The 22,734-nt window shown below is 41.0% G+C and overlaps 1 protein-coding gene across 4 annotated transcripts in view; it reads left to right on the top strand.

The window, feature by feature from the left end:
- Positions 1–22,734, top strand: part of pde7a (phosphodiesterase 7A) — an 80,948-nt gene that overhangs the window by 46,575 nt on the left and 11,639 nt on the right. For 2 of the 4 annotated variants that reach the window (XM_060899772.1, XM_060899775.1), the window contains exons 2-6: positions 5,803–5,863; positions 9,019–9,051; positions 9,679–9,768; positions 20,061–20,212; positions 20,839–20,902. In XM_060899772.1, coding sequence (XP_060755755.1) covers positions 5,803–5,863; positions 9,019–9,051; positions 9,679–9,768; positions 20,061–20,212; positions 20,839–20,902 — 400 coding nt within the window. The remainder of the gene's footprint in view (positions 1–5,802; positions 5,864–9,018; positions 9,052–9,678; positions 9,769–20,060; positions 20,213–20,838; positions 20,903–22,734) is intronic. The other 2 variants (XM_060899773.1, XM_060899774.1) reach the window with 2 other exon arrangements.

The raw sequence follows: 22,734 nt of genomic DNA on the forward strand, positions 1-22,734 counted from the left end.
AAGTAGATAAAGAGAACCCAGTTAAACAAAGGAGACAAAAATATTATACTCGGTCATTTATTTATTGAGGAAAATGATCCAATATTACATATCTGTGAGTGGCAAAAGTATGTGAACCTCTAGGATTAGCAGTTAATTTGAAGGTGAAATTAGAGTCAGGTGTTTTCAATCAATGGGATGACAATCAGGTGTGAGTGGGCACCCTGTTTTATTTAAAGAACAGGGATCTATCAAAGTCTGATCTTCACAACACATGTTTGTGGAAGTGTATCATGGCACGAACAAAGGAGATTTCTAAGGATCTCAGAAAAAACATTTGTTGATGCTCATCAGACTGGAAAAGGTTACAAAACCATCTCTAAAGAGTTTGGACTCCACCAATCCACAGTCAGACAGATTGTGTACAAATGGAGGAAATTCAAGACCATTGTTACCCTCCCCAGGAGTGGTCGACCAACAAAGATCACTCCAAGAGCAAGGCGTGTAATAGTCGGCGAGGTCACAAAGGACCCCAGGGTAACTTCTAAGCGACTGAAGGCCTCTCTCACACTGGCTAATGTTAATGTTCATGAGTCCACCATCAGGAGAACACCGAACAACAATGGTGTGCATGGCAGGGTTGCAAGGAGAAAGTCACTGCTCTCCAAAAAGAACATTGCTGCTCGTCTGCAGTTTGCTAAAGATCTCGTGGACAAGCCAGAAGGCTATTGGAAAAATGTTTTGTGGATGGATGAGACCAAAATAGAACTTTCTGGTTTAAATGAGAAGCGTTATGTTTGGAGAAAGGAAAACACTGCATTCCAGCATAAGAACCTTATCCCATCTGTGAAACATGGTGGTGGTAGTATCATGGTTTGGGCCTGTTTTGCTGCATCTGGCTCAGGACGGCAGAAATATAGAAAATTCTAAAGGGTTCACAAACTTTCAAGCACCACTATATAAAATAAAACAGCTATTCCATGAAATCGAGTCATAGATGAGCTGATAGCTGACGAGGCGCGTAGCACTGAGTTGTCTATAATCCATGTACGACGAGATTGAGTGGAATAACTTTTATTCTATCCACATTCACTGGATTTTGAGAAACGGAGCTTATTTTTTGCAAATTCAGTAAATAACTTTATACAAAACGTCTGACAAACAAACTGGCAAAATGACGGGAGCAATTTGTGAAAAATGCTATTATAATAATTCTTGAGAAAAAAAAAGATATGTTCTTACCATGAAATACTTTTATTCCATATTTTGTTGCCCTTTTTTTGAAGGGGGGGCTCTTCTTGTTCTTGAGGGTTTTTTTTTTGGCGGTTGGCAAACCAACTTAAAGGTGCATTTACCGCCACCAACTAGGCTGGAGTGTAGAACAGGTGATATCAGGGAGGATGATATATATATATATATATATATATATATATATATATATATATAGAGAGAGAGAGAGAGAGAGAGAGAGAGACATGAGTGTTTTAGTGGGAAATACACCACTCATGTATTTTTCATACGAACGCCATCCGGGACATGGAGACCCAAAAATGCGGCGGAAATGGATGAAATGTTTTGATAAATTTGGGGACTTTGTTTGTGTATGTATCGATATAATAAAAAGAAAATCACATGTTGGCTTAAAGATATGAAGTTTATCTTCTCATGTTGAAAAACTCCATTTTCATACAAAATACATCATGGATCTGAGTGACGTATTTAAATAATATCGGCTGGTTTTGAGTGGTATATCAGATATTTCCATTCAGCAAGCCGAACGAGTCGAAAATGAGTAGCTGAATGGAATATTTCTCATATCATGAAAAAAAGGCAGTTTATTATTATTATTATTATTATTATTATTCTCATTATTATTATAATTATTATTACTACTACATACACATTCTTTTCAGGTGTTCAATGCGTCTTTCTCTTTCAAAATTCTCTCAAAATCTTCCGTATTTAACGAAGCAAACCTGGCGGCCATGTTCGTTTACAAATTGCCACAGTCTCTTGCTAGTGCAGAAGTTTTACATCTCCGACGTGTGACGTCATGTCTTGACAACCATGCAATATCGTAAACCATATTCAACGCTCATTCTCCATTGGGTAGAGTGACGTAATACACGTAGGATAAGCGATATGCTACGAAACCCGCTAGAAGGGAATAGAACACGTTTTTATTCCATGGAAAAAGTGTCCGGTATGTATAATAATTCCCGATGTTTCACTCCGATGGCGTCACTCCCAGTGTTTTCCTGCTGTCAAAATAATGAACTGGTTCGAAATTTAAAATTATTTTGATTAACTTGCGTATTTTTATTGTAGATGTGTCCATATAATATAAAGAACATTGAAGTTTATCTTCTCGTGTTGAAAATATTTTTACTCATTTGCTTCACTCACTCGTGATGTATACATTCACCACTCGAAGATAAACTTCATATCTTTGAGCAACCATTTAAGATCTTCTGTCATATACTTTTTTTTTTTAACAAAATTGTGTATGGACTTGAACTGTGCAAAAATGATTTCCAGTGCATATCTGAACCTTTTTGTAATTTTTTTTTGTTCATCGATTAGAGAGAGAGAGAGAGAGAGAGATGACCCATTTCTAATATCTGTATGGTTTGGATATAAAGGTGCCTCTAGTTTTATATGTATAACCATTAGAGATAATTTTGGTTGCAGGTTTGCGCTCCTTTTTTGGCGTTCCTGCTTAATAACCGGCTCTTTTGTAACGCGGCCACTTCATGAGACAAGGTTTGTGTTTGCGTGTTAATCACCCAGCGGTTTAGTGGAGCAGGGCAGGAAATGGACGAGAAGGTTAAACAGGAGAGATGAGGCGTGCTTAATTCAGAACCTTGTGTCCTCCTGTGGAGCTGAAGTGTGTGTGTGTGTGTGTGGAGGCTGGATCAGTGTTGGAGAGATGGTCCAGTCTTTGGCTGTTAAACACACTTCTGTGAGAAACGCACACATGCTGTAACACATGTACACGGAGCCTCGGAGATGCTTCATGCGTTCGTTTACGTTTCTGCGTCTGGCTGCGTCTGTCACATGATGCATGAGGTCTGATCGGAGTTCAGAATCGGTCATATCCTGATTGTATATTAAGCTGCTTAGAAGTTAAAAGCTTTGTGTGTGTGTGTGTGTGTGTGTGTGTGTGTGTGTGTTATTTATTGTAGGTTTTATTAAAGGTGCAGTCAGTTATTTATTTATTTATTATTTTTTAAAGAACACTTTGTGCAGTAATATTTGCTGTTCTTCAGGACACAAAACATGACATGGTCCAACATCATCTTGTCCTCCTTGGTTCGTCTTTATTTACATGTCGCATTAAGACATTCAAGCCCAAGTATGTGTTTTTGAGGCGTGGCGGTTCAGCAAAATCTTCAGAGAGAAGCTGGATTTGTTTAAACTTTGAGCTGTAAAACCTCGTGTCAAAATCGCCGAGTATAACTTTAAAGTGTGTGTGTTTAATATTCTTGAACTAACCCTTGAAAAAAAGATTCTTAAATGATGTCTTAGAATTTTCTAGATTACTTACTCACACTGGAGGGCGGCACGGTGGTGTAGTGGTTAGCGCCGTCACCTCACGGCAAGAAGGTCCGGGTTCGAGCCCCGTGGCCGGCGAGGGCGGAGTTTGCATGTTCTCCCCGTGTCCGCGTGGGTTTCCTCCGGGTGCTCTGGTTTCCCCCACAGTCCAAAGACATGCAGGTTAGGTTAACTGGTGACTCTAAATTGACTGTAGGTGTGAATGTGAGTGTGAATGGTTGTGTGTCTATGTGTCACAGGGATCCCAGACGTCCGCTATTTAGCGGAATTCCGCTATTTTCTAGCGAAAGTGTTTTTTTTTTTTAAATCTTTTGTATATCCATTAAAAATATGTTTAAGTAAAATGACCAGCAGAATACGTTCTGATTTGGTTTGCTTGTTTAGCGATGTTTTCGTCGGCTTCGTTTGTTCTCGTTGACATTCGGGAACACTCGGAAGTTAAATTGATGTAAATACCGCGAGCAGTGTTGCCAGATTGCGCGGTTCTCCGCCCAGTTGGGGGGTTTCAAGTGCATTTTGGCGGGTTTTGAACATATTTTGGGCTGGAAACGTCAGGAGTATCTGGCAACACTGACCGCGAGACTGTACGCGATAGAACAAGAAAACAATATGGCTGCGCCCATTTGCTAGAAAACATGTTTTAACTCCGTTCGTGCTTTTTGTTTCTAATGCGTTGAACTTAATTCAGAGCACTGCAGGAACATCAGAAAAGCAGAAGGAAAGGTCAGAGAAACAAAAGCAGAGAAAACTGGAGGAAAGACAGAATGCACCCCAGAAAAGAGCATTAAATTCCTTTGCAGTGAAACCTTTCAAAAAGAGAGGTTTAAATCAAATATCTCCAGTATTTGTTGTACATGTGTATATATCTAATATTACTGAATCATTGATTTCTGCTCATATTCATGATTTTTGAAAAATGAATGTGGCTTATATTAGACTAGTTTTGACATTAACTTGAAACAAAAAAAATAAACAAATGAGATGAACTATGGATGCTATTGTTATAACAAAATCAGTGGAATATTTAGGCAAGTATATTCTTCAAAGCTACATTTTCGTCTAATTTTTATAAATTTTTTTTTTGCCACTTATGTCATTGATTACAAAATATGGCATCAAATAGATACACATTATGGTTAAATTCTGTTGCTTTTCTATGTTAAATCTATGTAAAAAATGTGTTCTATAGCATCTTTAAATGTTAAAATCTCAACTTCAGGCAGCCCCCTTGACCCCTGCTGATAGTTTCTCATCTCATTATCTCTAGCCGCTTTATCCTTCTACAGGGTCGCAGGCAAGCTGGAGCCTATCCCAGCTGACTACGGGCGAAAGGCGGGGTACACCCTGGACAAGTCGCCAGGTCATCACAGGGCTGACACATAGACACAGACAACCATTCACACTCACATTCACACCTACACTCAATTTAGAGTCACCAGTTAACCTAACCTGCATGTCTTTGGACTGTGGGGGAAACCGGAGCACCCGGAGGAAACCCACGCGGACACGGGGAGAACATGCGAACTCCACACAGAAAGGCCCTCGCCGGCCACGGGGCTCGAACCCGGACCTTCTTGCTGTGAGGCGACAGCACTAACCACTAGCCTACACCACTGTGCCGCCTGGTGATAGTTTCTTACATTCCTCTATTTTTTTTCAATTACTGCTGGGATCCCTGGTGTCAGTCCTGTGATGACCTGGCGACTTGTCCAGGGTGTACCCCGCCTTTCGCCCGTAGTCAGCTGGGATAGGCTCCAGCTTGCCTGCGACCCTGTAGAACAGGATAAAGCGGCTACAGATAATGAGATGAGACTTACTCACACTGGACAAAAAGGAAAAACACAAGACAGTTTTTCTGTACAGAATGAAGATTTTCTCAGGAATTTTGTACAAATCTACTTCCGAGGTGGGGCCAAGTGTAGTTTGAAGTCACCAAAAAAAAAAAAATCATCAAAATGTGTGAATGTACGTGAAAATGTTATGCGACAGAGTCTACGTGCTCTGCTCACTGTGTTCTAGACCATCGCTGAGAATATTGACCATGTGACTTGACCGAATACGGAAATTTGTTTTCTTTACTTTTTGGAACAGTATGGGGTGTTTTTTTTTTTTTTTTTGCATTATGCATCATTTCAAAATAGCTCCAGCTCAGATTACTGATTATATCTTTTGATGCACATTGAGACAGTTTTAGTCCTAAAAATGCATCTCATTTTGGTTTGAGGCCAAAAAAAATCTGACTCGAACCTCTTCTTTTCCTCCCCACAGAGACGTGGCGCAATCTCCTACGACAGTTCTGATCAAACTGCTATGTATATTCGTATGCTAGGTAAGCAACATTTTGTACTTTTTATACACACACACACACACACACACACACACACACACACACACACACACACACACTAAAACAAACCAGCAAACACTGTGGCTCTGTCCCTGATCACACCATTCACCATGTCCTGGATACCTGCCCTGTCAATCACACAGCCTCAGATAATCTCATCAGGAGAAGGATTTAAGGCTCCTCAGGATCTCGCCTTTGAAATTTTCTGATCTGATTACACTAAATGTGATTAACAGAGATACTACCCAGAGTTTCAGTGACCTTTTGACCTCTTAGAACGGCTCGATGGTGAGAAATCGGAGCGGCTTGTGCTTCCTATTGCACAATGCTGTGTACAGTGACGTTAAAGAGACACTTCTGCATTTTTCAACCTCATCTTTATGCAGGAGAGCTGTAATGTTATGCCTGATTACCACAGAAAAGAATTTCAGCAAAACTCGCATGACCGTTCACACCAAACCTGGTTATAATTCGGATCCCATGGGCAGGTGTTGGAGTCTCAAAAAAAAAAAAAGGGGTGTAACACAATGACTGTAGCCAGGTTTCTGTTGCAGCTTTATGCAAAATAGAAGCAATGTTAAAAAAAAAAACTTTCACGAAACACAGCTGCAAATGGTTTGTATTTGCATCGAGTGATATATTTAAGTTATTCCATGAAATCGAGTCATACATGAGCTGATAGCCATGGCTATAATTCATGTACAACGAGATTGAGTGGAATAACGGTTTTATTCTATCCACATTCACTGGATTTTGAGAAACGGAGTGTTTTTTATTTTTTGCAAATTCAATAAATAAAAACTTTACACAAAACATCCGACAAACTCATTTCCGCTTAGACTGTAAACAAACCGGCGAAATGACGGGAGCAATTTGTGAAAAATGCGATGATTCTTGGGGGGGGGGGGAAGAGACTTTCTTACCACCATATACTTTAATTCCATATTTTGTTGCTTTTTTTTTTGTATTTTTTGGTGTTTTGTTTTCAAGTAGAGTTTTTATTTCGTCCTCGGTTGGTTCAGCAACACGCTCCACCATTTTGTTTTTCTCTCCTCATGGTATATGAGCTGATATCCTAGTAGTAGAGTAGCCAATCAGAGTTCACGATTGCTCATATCCAGTGAATGTGGATAGAAGAATAATGCGATGGTTTCTCCTCTTGCAATAGAGCTCTTAGTTTCCGTTTGCTCTTCATGTCATGTAACTTCAGTGCGAAAAATTGCTTCATCTGAAAAACCACCTCATGAGCGTAAAATGTTTCTTTTGCAAAATTTCATTCCCCCCCCCAAAAAAAAATTCACACGTTTTCATTACTCCTTTTTTTTAAGTTTGCAGTTTCATATTGCGCATGAAGCAGGCTAATGGAAGCACGACTACAATTTGTTTAGTGCTTCAAATATTTCTCTATTCGCATTTAAACACAGTGGGTGTGGCCTAAGCCACAGCATAAAAAAAAGAACCATACCAGTATTGCTATGAACCTGGAAACACTGTGGAGGAAAAAAAAAAAAAAAGATTTTTCTACTATACATTAATAATTCATCTGAACTCAAGATGCATGTAGGACTTTAAATTACACTTGTTGTTGTGGGTTATTATTATTATTATTATTATTATTATTATAATACCTGAATGCAGTGTTTTTGAGATCTTTTTCCCAAAATATAAATAAAAGATGAATTGAAACTTGGGGAGAACGACGTGCCACATTCTCATGTTAATTCAGTCGTTTTGTCCCACAAGCTTCATATCTGACTGCTCACTCACACCCACACGAATGTACAAACCTCCCGCTTGTGCAACTTTTTTTTGTTGCGTCCCACGGCATCCTGGTCCCGATGCACGCTACTTCTCGTCTCAACCAGATACCCTGTGAACCGAACATGAAAGTGTTCAAATTCACCTCCATCCTTAAATCTGATGCTTTTCGACATTTTTGTAGAGCCACATGGCCACACGTTGGTGTTTTGGCTGAACGACAAATGGTTTTAATTTCAAAGTTTATGAAGCATTCTCCCAGGAAAAAAAAAAAAAAAAGAACACACAGTTTAGATGTTTATCGAAGGAATTTGAGAACTGTCCTTAAACTTTCATGGCATTCATGTGAGTTTGGAGTAAACTGGAGTAATTCTTGTCTGTGGTAATCTCACACACACACACACACACACACGCGCACACGCACACAAAAAGCATTGGACTGATTTAATTCACAGGTACATATCTAGACTTGATCTTGACTTCACCGAGCATGCTCATGGAGGAATTGTTTTTGTGTTTGTTTTTTTTCTCCCCTTTGTTAAATTTATTTCAATTTCATCACATGCAGTTTTTTTTTTTTTTTTTTTGCGCTGCTGTTAAATTTACAAGCACTAATTCTCAGATCCACAAACCTCACCATTGAAGGTGGTGCAAATGTGCAGCGAAATGTTTAAAAGCTTTGATAAACGGTACTTTCCGAAGCCCCGAGCCAAATCCCTCCTCCCACAGCAACCTCACCCTGACCTGCTCCTTTTATTTCGAGCCGTGACCGATAAAACAGTCCAAACAGTCTTGTCGTGAGAGTAAACAGGAGCGTCCACAAGTTGGCCTCCCTGAGGAACTCCTTCATCCAGCTGAAGCACGCAGCAGGCGTCGGCACTCGAGAAGCAGCCAGTGGCGTTCTCGCATACCACGATTAATAACCCGGCGACGCGCGGAGAGGCTTTCAGAGCCAAGCCGCAGAGGTCAAAGGTCATTCTGCTGACGAAACTGGGGGGTTTTGTGGGTGAAAAAGCTGCTGTGGTTGCATAATGGGAATGCGCGTTTTATTATTTCCCCCTCTATCCCGCCCCTCACTTCTCTACCTTAGCAGTCCTCCCCTCCTTCTCCTCCTCCTCCTCCTGCATGCTCGATGAGCTTCAGTCTGGTTTTTCACGTGTGGTACTTCCGTTTGCATGTGTGATGTGTGCTACTACACTTTGGTACATTTATTTTTTTTCTGTCAGATCTTTTGAATGCTTTTTTACATTTTTACTCATGTCTGCCTTTGTTTGTTTGAATGATGATTTCTTTCTTTTTATTATTATTATTATTATTATTTTTTGAAGCGATAGTGTTGTTTTATGTAATTGTAATTCACAGTTTTGGTATTTTGATAGGGGCTTGTGTAATATTCAAACAGCTGTTTTCAAGTAAGTAAATATTACTGGTGGGAGGCTGTCCTTTATTTACTTATTTACCTATTTATTTATTGATTATTTATTCACTTATTTAATGCACATGTACACCAATCACTAGTGACTTGACTTGTTGGAGGCTGCCATTACTCAGTAGAATTCTATGCAAGCTTTTTTTTTTTTATTTTTATTTAATTTTGTTTATTTTTAATTTTCCTTTATGTTTTTTCCCCTCCTGTCCCCAACACAATGTCTCATGAAAAGGCCTACTGAATGAGAATTTAACAGCTGTGACTCGAGAGCTTTGGCCAACCTCATTGAAGTCCCTCTGACACCCCACCCCACCCCACCCACCCCCTCCCTCCATTCTGACTTGGGCTAAAGCACAAGCTTGCCTTTCTTTCCCTGCATTTACTTCGCTTGTGCCAGTCTGAATACTAATGCCTTTCTCCTCCCGGCATGGAGCTGCATGTTCTCTCTCTCTCTCTCTCTCTCTCTCTCTCTCGCTCTCTCTCTCTCTCCTCTCCCTCCTTCCCATGTTTTTGCGCGTGTGTGTGTAGTTTATGTATGTCCAGCACCAGGCTAGGCCTTGATCTATGCGCTCACACACCTCTTGAGGGACTTTGTGTTGATGCCTTCTAGGAGATGTGAGAGTGAGGAGCCAGGTAGGATTTGAACCCGAACGAAGAGGCTCGCACCCGTACCTGGGTGTCGATTTCCGCACCTTACACTGTAAGTACCAGATGGAGGAGGAGCACTACTACTACTACTACTACTACTACTACTATATACTCCTGTATATCCATATTGCACTGTACATATCCATGCACACCCAAATACTCCACAACATTACACTCACTAAACTACAGGACTGTATTCTGAAAAAACACCTAAAGGAATTAAAGGCACCATTAAACATAATGGGTACATTTCCACCTTTTTTTTTTTTTTTGTCTACAGTGTCTTGCAAAAGTATTTATCCCCCTTGGTGTTTTGTCCTGTTTTGTTGTCGCATTACAAGCTGGAATTAAAATGGATTTTTTTTGGGGGGGGGCATTTGATTTACACAACATGCCTACCACTTTAAAGGTGCACATTGTTGTTTTATTGTGACACAAACAATAATTAAGATGGAGAAAAAAAAAAAAACAGAAATCTGGACTGTGCATAGGTATTCAACCCCCCCAAAGTCAGTACTTTGTAGAGCCACCTTTTGCTGCAATTACAGCTACAAGTCTCTTGGGGTATGTTTCTATTAGCTTAGCACATCTAGCTACTGGGATATTTGTCCATTCCTCAAGGCAAAACTGCTCCAACTCCTTGAAGTTAGATGGGTTGCGTTGGTGTACAGCAATCTTCAAGTTATGCCACAGATTCTCAATTGGATTGAGGTCTGGGCTTTGATTAGGCCATTCCAAGACATTTAAATGTTTCCCTTTAAATCACTCCAGTGTAGCTTTAGCAGTATGTTTAGGGTCATTGTCCTGCTGGAACATGAGCCTTCATCCCAGTCTCAAACCTCTGGCTGACTTAAACAGGTTTTCCTCCAGAATTGCCCTGTATTTAGTGCCATCCATCTTTCCTTCAGTCCTGACCAGCTTTCCTGTCCCTGCAGATGAAAAACATCCCCACAGCATGATGCTGCCACCACCATGCTTCACTGTAGGAATGGTGTTCTCAGGGTGTTGGGTTTGCGTCACACATGGCATTTCCCATGATGGCCAAAAAGATCAATTTTAGTTTCATTTGACCAGAGAATCTTCTTCCATGTGTTTGGGGAGTCTGCCACATGCAAACTCCAAACGTGTTTTCTTCAGCAATGGCTTTTTTCTGGCCACTCTTCCATAAAGCCCCACCCTCTCTGTGGAGTGTACGGCTTAAAGTGGTCCTATGGACAGATACTCCCATCTCCGCTGTGGATCTTTGCAGCTCCTTCAGTGTTATCTTTGGTGTCTTTGTTGCATCTCTGATTAATGCCCTCCTTGCCCGGTCTGTAAGTTTTGGTGGGCGGGGCCTTCTCTTGTCAGGTTTGTCGTGGTGCCACATTCTTTCCATTTTGCTATAATGGATTTAATGGTGCTCCCTGGGATATTCAAAGTTTGGGATATTTTTTATAACCCAACCCTGATCTATACTTCTCCACAACTTTTTGTCTCTGACCTGTTTGGAGGCTCCTTGGTTTTCATGTTGCTTGCTTAGTAGTGTTGCAGAGTCAGGGTCCTTCCAGAACAGGCTGATTTATACAGACATCATGTGATACTTTGATTGCACTTAATCAATTAATTATGTGAATTATGAAGTGAATTGGTTGGAGCAGCTCTTATTTAGGGGTTTCATATGAAAGGGGGTGAATACTTATGCACACTCCAGATTTCTGTTTTTTTTTTTCATCTTAATTATTGTTTGTGTCACAATAAAACAACAATTTTCACCTTTTAAAGTGGTCGGCATGTTGTGTAAATCAAATGGTGCTAACCCTCCAAAAATCCATTTTAATTCCAGCTTGTAATGCGACAAAACAGGACAAACACCAAGGGGGATGAATACTTTTGCAAGACACTGTACATATGTGACACAGAGCTGTAATTTCAGTGACAACAGAAAGCGTCATATTAATAAAGCAGCAAATCCCTGCAATTGGGTCCTCGGACTGATCCTCTAACATGTGGTCCAGTGTTTCTTCTGTTCCCCGCTCACACCTTCAGTTCCTGTTCTGTTCTGAAGTTAGTTCCTGTTCACGTTTTGATTTGCAAACATGGAAGAAAAACTCAGAACTGTGGTTTCATTTTATCCTTCATATGGAACCTCATTAAATATATATAGAGACGTTACAAAGGGAAATAAAGCGTGGAAGGAAGTAGCAGATGGTTGTGTTGCGTATTGCGTCATTTCATTAGTGTTTAACTATTCAGTTTGAGAAACTATATACAGTGCTGAGCGTAAGTGAGTACACCCCCTTTGAAAAGTAACATTTTAAACAATATCTCAATGAACACAAACAATTTCCAAAATGTTGAAAAGACAAAGTTTAATATAACATCTGTTTAACTTATAACGTGAAAGTAAGGTTAATAATATAAACTTAGATTACACATTTTTCAGTTTTACTCAAATTAGGGTGGTGCAAAAATGAGTACACCCCACAACAAAAACTACTACATCTAGCACTTTGTATGGCCTCCATGATTTTTAATGACAGCACCAAGTCTTCTAGGCACGGAATGAACAAGTTGGCGACATTTTGCAACATCAATCTTTTTCCATTCTTCAACAACGACCTCTTTTAGTGACTGGATGCTGGATGGAGAGTGATGCTCAACTTGTCTCTTCAGAATTCCCCATAGGTGTTCGATTGGGTTCAGATCAGGAGACGTACTTGGCCACTGAATCACTTTCACCCTGTTCTTCTTCAGAAATCCAACAGTGGCCTTACAGTTAGGTCCATAAATATTTGGACAGAGACAAAATTTTTCTAATTTTGGTTCTGTACATTTACCACAATGAATTTTTGAACAAAACAATTCAGATGCAGTTGAAGTTCAGACTTTCAGCTTTAATTCAGTGGTTTGAACAAAATGATTGCATAAAAATGTGAGGAACTAAAGCATTTTTTAAACACAATCCCTTCATTTCAGGGGCTCAAAAGTAATTGGACAAATTAAATAATTGTAAATAAAATGTTCATTTCTAATACTTGGTTGAAAACCCTTGGTTGGCAATGACTGCCTGAAGTCTTGAACTCATGGACATCACCAGATGCTGTGTTTCCTCCTTTTTAATGCTCTGCCAGGCCTTTACTGCAGCGGTTTTCAGTTGCTGTTTGTTTGTGGGCCTTTCTGTCTGAAGTTTAGTCTTTAACAAGTGAAATGCATGCTCAATTGGGTTGAGATCAGCTGACTGACTTGGCCATTCAAGAACATTCCACTTCTTTGCTTTAATAAACTCCTGGGTTGCTTTGGCTTTATGTTTTGGGTCATTGTCCATCTGTATTATGAAACGCCGACCAATCAGTTTGGCTGCATTTGGCTGGATTTGAGCACACAGTATGTCTCTGAATACCTCAGAATTCATCCGGCTGCTTCTGTCCTGTGTCACATCATCAATAAACACTAGTGACCCAATGCCACTGGCAGCCATGCATGCCCAAGCCATCACACTGCCTCCGCCATGTTTTACAGATGATGTGGTATGCTTTGGATCATGAGCTGTACCACGCCTTCACCATACTTTTTTCTTTCTGTCATTCTGGTAGAGGTTGATCTTGGTTTCATCTGTCCAAAGAATGTTCTTCCAGAACTGTGCTGGCTTTTTTAGATGTTTTTAGCAAAGTCCAATCTAGCCTTTTTATTCTTGAGGCTTATGAGTGGCTTGCACCGTGCAGTGAACCCTCTGTATTTACTTTCATGCAGTCTTCTCTTTATGGTAGATTTGGATATTGATAGGCCTACCTCCTGGAGAGTGTTGTTCACTTGGTTGGCTGTTGTGAAGGGGTTTCTCTTCACCATGGAAATTATTCTGCAATCATCCACCACTGTTGTCTTCTGTGAGTGTCCAGGTCTTTTTGCATTGATGAGTTCACCAGTGCTTTCTTTCTTTCTCAGGACGTACCAAACTGTAGATTTCGCCACTCCTAATATTGTAGCAATTTCTCGGATGGGTTTTTTCTGTTTTCGCAGCTTAAGGATGGCTTGTTTCACCTGCATGGAGAGCTCCTTTGACCGCATGTTTTCTTCATGGCAAAATCTTCCAAATGCAAGCGCCACACCTCAAATCAACTCCAGGCCTTTTATCTGCTTAATTGAGAATGACATAACGAAGGAATTGCCCACACCTGCCCATGAAATAGCCTTTGAGTCAATTGTCCAATTACTTTTGGTCCCTTTAAAAACAGGGTGGCACATGTTAAGGAGCTGAAACTCCTAAACCCTTCATCCAATTTTAATGTGGATACCCTCAAATGAAAGCTGAAAGTCTGGACTTTATGTCCATTATAGAACTATAACTTGAATATCTTTCAGTAAACAGGTAAAAAAACAAAACAAAATTTGTGTCAGTGTCCAAATATATATGGACCTAACTGTAGATGCGTGTTTAGTCATGTTGGAAAAGTGCACGACGACCAAGGGCACGGAGTGATGGTAGCATCTTCTCTTTCAGTATAGAGCAATACATCTGTGAATTCATGATGCCAGCAATGAAATGCAGCTCCCCGACACCAGCAGCACTCATGCAGCCCCACATAAGGACACTGCCACCACCATGTTTCACTGTAGGCACCAGGCATTTTTCTTTGTATTCCTCACCTTTGCGACGCCATACAGTTTTGAAGCCATCAGTTCCAAAAACATTTATCTTGGTCTCATCACTCCAGAGTATAGAGTCCCAGTAGTCTTCATCTTTGTCCTCATGGGCCCTGGCAAACTCTAGGCAGGCTTTTTTGCGCCTGGGCTTTAGGAGAGGCTTCTTTCGTGGATGGCATCCATGCACGCCATTCCTCTGCAGTGTACGCCGTATTGTGTCACGGGAAATAGTCACCCCAGTTTGGCTTTCTACTTCTTTAGATAACTGCAGTGAACTTGCATGCCGATTTTCTTCAACCCTTCTCATCAGAAGGCGCTCCTGTCGAGGTGTTAACTTCCGTGGACGACCTGGACGTGTCTGTGAGATGGTTGCAGTTCCATCTTTCTTAAATTTTTGTACCACTTTTGCTACAGTATTCTGACTGATAAGTAAAGCTTTGCTGATCTTCTTGTAGCCTTCACCTTTGTGGTGTAAAGAAATTATTTTCTTTGGGGAATTCTGAAGAGACAAGTTGAGCATCACTCTCCATCCAGCATCCAGTCACTAAAAGAGGTCATTGTTGAAGAATGGAAAAAGATTGATGTTGCAAAATGTCGACAACCCTAATTTGAGTAAAACTGAAAAATGTGTAATCTAAGTTATATTATTAACCTTACTTTCCCGTTATAAGTTAAACAGATGTTATATTAAACTTTGTCTTTTCAACATTTTGGGAATTGTTTGTGTTCATTGAGATATTGTTTAAAATGTTACTTTTCAAAGAGGGTGCACTCATTTACGCTCCGCACTGTATAGGTAATGCTGTCTTATTGAAATGTACAGTTCTCTGGACAGGGCATGCTGACAAACAAGAACCTTTTCAAGAATGTAGAAAGTTTAGTTGTGGTTCCTGCTTCAGTCTGTAGTTCTGTTTATCCATTGCATCGAGCTAATGACGTGTTTTATATTCGAGGCAGCATGAGAAAATGGGCAAAGTGGAAAAGATATTTTGTAAAAACACTGACACTGAAACCTAGAACAATAAAGATGAAGCTTTATACTGTATTATATAACAATATCCATATCATGTGGCCACGTCACCCAACTCTGTGAACACGTAGCTGGGATACATCATCATATTTGTGCGATGAAGCAAAAGCAGTAACATTATAAAATATCAAGTCGTTTTAAAGTTTTTATCCCCTGCTGGCTGAAAGGCCCGAAGGGGGATTATGTTGTGGCGATGTCTGTCCGTCCCGGGAAGTGTGCTCACCTTCTGACATCAACTCCCCTCACAATTTTTGGACGAATTTCTCGAAGCTTGGCAAAAGGCCTTGTTATACGTCGGTAATGCGCAGATTGCAATTTAATTTTGTTTGTGAAAAATTTCCCAGAGTTTTGACCCTTGATTAAATAACTTGTACTTTGACAATTTCATGAGGGTGTACGTTCTTCTGAAATCAACTCCTCTCACAATTTGTGGAGGAATTTTACCAAACTTGGCAAAAGGCTTTGTTATATGACCGTTATATGCATATTGAAATTTTGTTTAATTTGGGAAAATTTTCCCAGAGTTATGCCCTTGATTATTAACAAACTCGTACTTTGGCAATTTCATCAAGGTGCGCTTGCTTTCTGAACTCAACTTCCCTCACAATATTTATCCTCTACTGACTGAAAGACCTGAAAGGAGATTGTCGTAGCGATGTCCGTCCCAGGAAGGGTACTCAGCTTCTGAAATCAACTCCCCTCACAATTTTTGGAGGAATCTCACGAAACTTGACAGGATTCTTTATGTCGATTAATACGCATATTGTAATTTCATTCAATTCAGTCGCATTTTACCAGAGTTATGGCTGAGTTGCCAGCAGGAGATATCATGTTCTCAGAGCACGCGCACCCCCCCCCCAAATGCTTACTAGTGACTTCTGTTATTTTGCATAATGGTTCCAGTTTGGTGGAAATGCAAATCAGGAACTCCTCCAGGAACCGATGTTGTCTTTCATGAACTTGCTCATGAGACACTTTCAGACCAAAGAGTTCAGAAAGTTGTTGAGAGGAACACGCTCGCTGAGGAGCTTCCCCGAGAACTACATACTTTCAAAGGTCTCTTTCTGTTTGCATTCACACCGCCATTAGGAACGCTGAAGTGGCGTAAGCTGGCTTGCTAGCATGATATTCGTGGGAAATGCTAGCGAAGATTTTTGTTTAGACGCATCAAAATCGTGCCGCATTTCCTCCGTCACATATAAACTCAGTAAAGCCTGGGGTTCACTGTTGGCCTGTTTTGTCTTTTTTTTTTTTTTTCATTTTTAGCGCTAACCTTAAGAACTGTTGTTGTTTACACAGATTTCTAAAAATGGCAGTTGCTGATGCTGCATTGGCTCGTATTCGACCAGTCACAGTACACTTACACCATTTATGGTTCCTCTTGTGTTTGAAGAGAACCTACCCTGAAATAGGAGCTACAGAAGTTCCTCAAAATGCCGTTCTAAGAACTACGATTAGTCTCTGTTCCTGCAGTGCGAGGAGACAAAAAAAAAAAAAAAGCGCAGACCTTCCCTCAAGAAGTTGTCGTTCCTTTGGTCTGAAAGCACCTAATATTGTAATAGTTCTATGAAAGGTTCTCAGGAACCTTGGTGAAAAATCTATTCTAGAAAATTCCCAGGTCTAAACTAGCCTGGGAAATCCCATGCTGCTTTGCACAATCGTTCCGATCTGAAAAGACAGCATGGCAACTATGGTCTAAAGGCTCGCCTGAGTTAGGGAGCCAATCAGAGAGTGGGGAGGGGTGGAAAGACGGTGACGCGTACTACTTGACAAACGAAAGCTTGTAGTTTATTTGGGACTGTTTACGGATCACATTTAACATGGCGGCGAGTGATACGAACCAAACTTTCGATCAGCTTCGCTCATATTTGTCTTGCACAAATGGCAGTAATCGTTTGGTGCCATTGTTTTCCTATTTTTGTTTTGCCTTCTCTTTCTCTTTCCTTCTCTTCTTCGCCTCTTCGTCGCTCTAACTACGTCACCGGGTACAATTGCCATGATTGGCCATGGGCTACGTATACGCCAAATGATAGACATTCGCAACGTCCAATAAACGGCCGTTGACAATCGTAAACCACACCTCCCCTACGAGAAATTCAATAGGCGGATTCCAGACCATATTTCACTTGTGATATGGTCTGGTGTTAACCAGACTAGGTCTAAACAGCATGACGGCGTTTCGCGTTTCCACCATTAAAATACATTCTGTTACACACTAAACCGCTGCTGTAACAGTTACTGGATATTTTATATCCAGGTCATTCCAGCTCGTCCCCGTGTTCTGTCTATCCGGCAGGAGTTTAACTTTTCGTACCTGACAGTGGAGGTTTCAAGCGAGTCACTGCGAAAGCACTCGGCTCTTTCGTACCCTCTGGCAGCAGGAAGCACATTTCAGCCTGCATAACAGTGTGGCGTTAATCAATCACCGTCCTCATTCACTTAAATCCATAAAACACACCGGGCTGCCTCAGGTTATTTACCTTCGCAGTGTTTTATGACCTGCTGCCTCTCTTCGTGAGAAACTTTACGCCTCGGGACTCTGAATGACTTCAGATTTATCACGGTGGAACGACAGGAAGCGTCCGGTACCTCTGAGCGTTACTGACATGATGTGACGTTTTAGACCTCTGTTAGTTTCTGTACATTAGATTCAACTTTATTGTCATTGCACATGTCACAGGTACAAGACAACGAAATGCAGATTGCATCTAACCAGAAGTGCATAGCAGTAAATAACAAGTGTAATATACATAAATATAAATGTAAAGGAGTTACAGGGTATGGAATGGTGTAGTGATGTGATAGATATTTACAGCATGTTCAAAATGTGCAATATGAATGAAAATGCGCGATATGAATGAACTGTAGTGCAATGGTATGATACATAGATATTTGCAGTATATACAAAACACGATATGAATAAACAGTAGTGCAAATAGTGATGGTGCAATGAAGTCAGCTCAAATCAATTCAGTTTGTTTTGGGGGGGGGTGGAGTTCAGCAGTGAGACAGCTGAAGGAAAAAAACTGTTCCTGAACCTGGTGGTTTTGGTCCGAAGGCTCCTGTAGCGCCTTCCAGAGGGCAGGAGAGTGAACGGTTTGTGTGCTGGATGGCAGGAGTCTTTGATGTTTATGGCTCTCCTGAGACATTGCTTCCTGTAGACATCCTCAATAGGAGGAAGCGAGGCTCCCACGACACGCTGGGCGATCTTCACCACTCTTTGCAGTGCCTTCCGGTCCGAGACAGAGCAGTTCCCATACTACACTGTAATACAGTTGGTTAGGATGCTCTCGATGGTACAACGGTAGAAGTTCACCAGGATGTCTGAAGAGAGGTGTTTTTTCTTCAGAGTCCTCAAAAAGAGACGCCGGTGAGCCGCCTTGACCAAGTTGGAGCAGTTGGTTGTCCAGGTGAGGTCCTGCGAGATGTGGATCCCTAGGAATTTGAAGCTGGTCACACGCTCCACTGCTGCACCGTTGATGTGGATGGGTGTGTGTGTCAGCATTCCTCCTGAAGTCCACGATGAGCTCCTTGGTTTTATTGGTGTTGAGCGGCAGGTTGTTCTCGCTGCACCACACAGCTAGGCGGTCCACCACCTCTCTGGAGGCTGACTCATCGTTGTCCTTGAAGAGGCCCATCACTGTGGCGTCATCCGCAAACTTGGTGTTAGTGTAATGTACGGGTCTGCAGTCATGAGTAAAAAGGGAGTTGAGGAACGGGCTCATCACACAGCCTTGTGGTATGCCAGTGTTTAGTATGAGGGTGGAGGAGCAGTGATGGTCTAAACGAACGTGTTGGGGCCTGTTGGTTAGAAAATCCAACAACCAGTCGCAGATGGGAGCACTGCTGCCCAGATCTGTGAGTTTGGTGATGAGCTTAGAGGGGATGACCGTGTTAAATGCTGAATCGAAGTCTATGAACAGCATTCTGGCGTATGTGTTGCTATTATCCAGGTGCGAGAGGACAGAGTGCAGTGCTCGGGAGACTGCTTCCTCTGTGCTCCTGTTCTTGCGGTAGGCAAATTGGTGGGGGGGGAAGACAGGATTTGAGATTTGTCAGGACCAGCTGCTCTAAACACTTTGTAATGATGGGGGTGAGTGCTATTGGATGGTAGTCGTTGAGACATGTTGGAGTGGAGTGTTTTGGTACTGGCACAATGGAGGTGGTCTTGAAGCAGGTCGGAACGATAGCATGGGCCAAAGACATGTTGAATACGTCCGTCAGGACCACCGCCAGCTCCCCGGCACATGCTCTGAGCACACGTCCGGGGATGGCATCAGGGCCTGCAGCTTTATGTGGATTAATCCTGGTCAGCACTGCTTTAACATCAGTGGGGGAGAGTGTTAGGGGTTGGTGGTCTGTAGTCAGCCTTGCCCTGGATGCAGACTCCTCGTTGTCCTTCTCAAACCGAGCATAGAAATTGTTAGGAATAAAAATTATAGAAATAATTCAGTTTTTTCACTTGAGTTTCATTTCAATGGACACACATCTCAACACGCTTCCTGTTTTTATTTGTATGGAGTTTTATGCAGTTCTTCAGCATAGTAAAAGTAAGTGTTTCTGGTTTTTAAACTTGTGCTATGATCATTCGTCCCTTGAGGGGGAAAAAGTAGTTCCAGGTTAGGTTGTAGAATGTATAATACTATTGTATTGTGTGCTGTAGTGATTTCATCTTTGTGTGTGTGTGTGTTCAGCCCGTGCCGAGTCAGCGGGATCGATTCCAGCCCGGAGGATCCGCAGGCTTTTCAGTTTCCAGCGTCACCTCCTGTCATCCCGGTTGCTGCGCGGAGCTCCGCACCTGAACCCCCTGCACATCCTGGATGAAGATTACTGCGGGCAAGCCAGGGTGTGTTCAGTCCTGCCACATACACACACGCGTGCGCGCACACACATCACAACTGTCTCTAGTCATTTGCACTCGGTTTGTTTGCCAGCTGATTAAACACCAGATAATCCAACAACTAAAATCTACGACATGGATGCGATTTAACATTCCAGTCTCCTTTTTTTTTTTTGAAGGTTGAATGTATATTATGTAAATGTGATTAGTAACTGATGAGTGCGGTTCGGAGTGACACAATAGCCTTACAGACCCGTTCTGCATGTGTAAATGTAAATGCCATGCAAATCTCGTGCGCTTTAGCGTATCCAAAGTGACGCTTTGCATTTTAAGAGATGAGTGACTCCTGCGTGTCTGCTTCTCTTCTTTACTGTAATGCTGTCATAGTTTTTTCCTTTTAACTTGTATGTCAATCGTTAATATCGTTTGACATTCTTTTTCAGAAAAACCAGAGTTAAATAGTAAACAGATGAATGATTGAATGAGAATGAAGTGTATGAACTGTATAAAGCCATATTTTTAAAATATCTGCTTATGTCATACATTATTTAATATCACAGGTACAGTATATACAGTGCCTTTATTATTGTTGTTGTTGCTGCATTTTAATTTCCTGCTTGTATTTTTTGCAGTGTATGTTGGAAAAGGTTGGAAGCTGGAATTTTGATATTTTCCTCTTCGACAGGCTGACGAACGGTAAGTGCTTTAAAAGTGTTCAGGTCTGGTGTGTGTGTGTGTGTGTGTGTGTGTGTGTGTTTCATGTATGATCTGATATTCAGCTCTGCGTTTTTGAACAACACTTCCATCTGCTGGCCAGATAAGGCATGTGAATATTGAAACGTGTGTGAATCGTAACCTAGCGTGTTGTGACGTGTACGTATTTGAGCTAAGCAATATAAATGAATCCAGGGCAGCAGCGTGTACACTTGTTATTCTTACCTTTCGCTTCCTGACCCTGATCAGTGTACAAGCGCATTGATTCTCTGCACATTCTAACCTTCAATAACAAATAAATGTATATTATAAAACCACTACGAACGCAAAATTCCCCACGGATTAAAGTTTGGACGGATTTATTTCCTGTCGAGGTTACAGAGCGCTTTTACCTGCGTTATGTCGAAGTTCTCATTTCCATCTTCTGATATTGGTGAATATTCAGGGATGAGAGTTTTCCGCTTTTCAGCGGATTTCCGCTTTTTCTGAGCAAAAATCGATATTATGCCAAATCTGTTGAGATTTTTTTTTTTCATTGAGGGGGGTTGGGGTATGTTCCTTCGTGATACTCAAGCATACGATGATGTTACATGTTTACATTTTCGCCATCTTTAGTCTCGCTAAGTCTCGCGGTAGAATACGTGTTATCTACAATGTAATTGGCCAAAACATCGCTGGCGAGAGCATGATAGCCAATCATAACCGTTCTTACAAGAGTGTGGGAGAGGACAAAAGCCAATCATAACAGTTCTTACAAAAGTATCCGCATCTGTTCTATTTTATCAAAACTTGCACATGTTCATCGTCGCTGCGCTTCAAAAATACGTTTCTCTTTCGTATCGGCTTTTTTACTCAAAATGCCGAATACAATTGACAAGCGAGACGAATCGAAGGTACGTGAAATCGATGCTGGTATAAAAAACAGAGAGGACTGACAAGCTCTTGTCTTTGGCCAAAAGGCTGAAGAAGTCGTCGAAATGATGAAATGAAAATGAGAAGTGACTGTGAACTATAAATAATTGTATAAAGTGTACATAGACATTATCCCATCAACTTAGCATTCGTTTGATTTAATACATTGAACATGTATATGATGGTCAGTAAATCTGAATTAATGCTGACCGTTTTGAAAACTTAAATATTTCAAAAGACTTTGAAATCATATGCAACTAATGAGGACATAGGGTGACTGACCTTTTCTCCCTAAGAAATTTTATTTAATATATGAACATTTTGATAATTAATAAAACTTGCGTTTAATGTGAATTTAGTTTGTCATTTTTGTTGATCATAAATTATAACCATACCCTTGAATGTAGAATGTGATTTTATTTTGAATTCAAACAATACTCCTATTGATTTGAAACATATTTTCATGTAAATATATAAAAAAGACAACAGATGTTTTTATCTACTACAGCTCAGATTGCAGGAAAAGTGGTTTGTAAGGCCTTATTTTTCAAAATTTTCCTGGGGGGTATCCCTCCCAGACCCCCGGCTTCGGGCACCATCTTGTTTTCTGCTTTTTTGGTGACCACCCACTCTCATCCCTGAATATTTTAGTATAAATACGCAGGTGATTTTATAGGAAATCGCGTGCGCTGATTGGTTGAGAGATTCGGACTATTTCTCAATAATCACCTCGAGCGACTCGGCAAAACGGTGGCCAATCGCTCCGTCAGTGAGGAAAAATTACAGATGATGAAAGAAAACACCGTTCCTAAAAGCGTTAAAGATGCTACGAAGTTTGGTCTAAAACTATTCAAAGGTAAGGTGGAGTTGGGATTTATTTTATCAATTTCAAAACAAACGAT

Source organism: Neoarius graeffei, chromosome 19 (assembly GCF_027579695.1).
Source record: "Neoarius graeffei isolate fNeoGra1 chromosome 19, fNeoGra1.pri, whole genome shotgun sequence".
NCBI classification, from domain to species: Eukaryota; Metazoa; Chordata; class Actinopteri; order Siluriformes; family Ariidae; genus Neoarius; species Neoarius graeffei.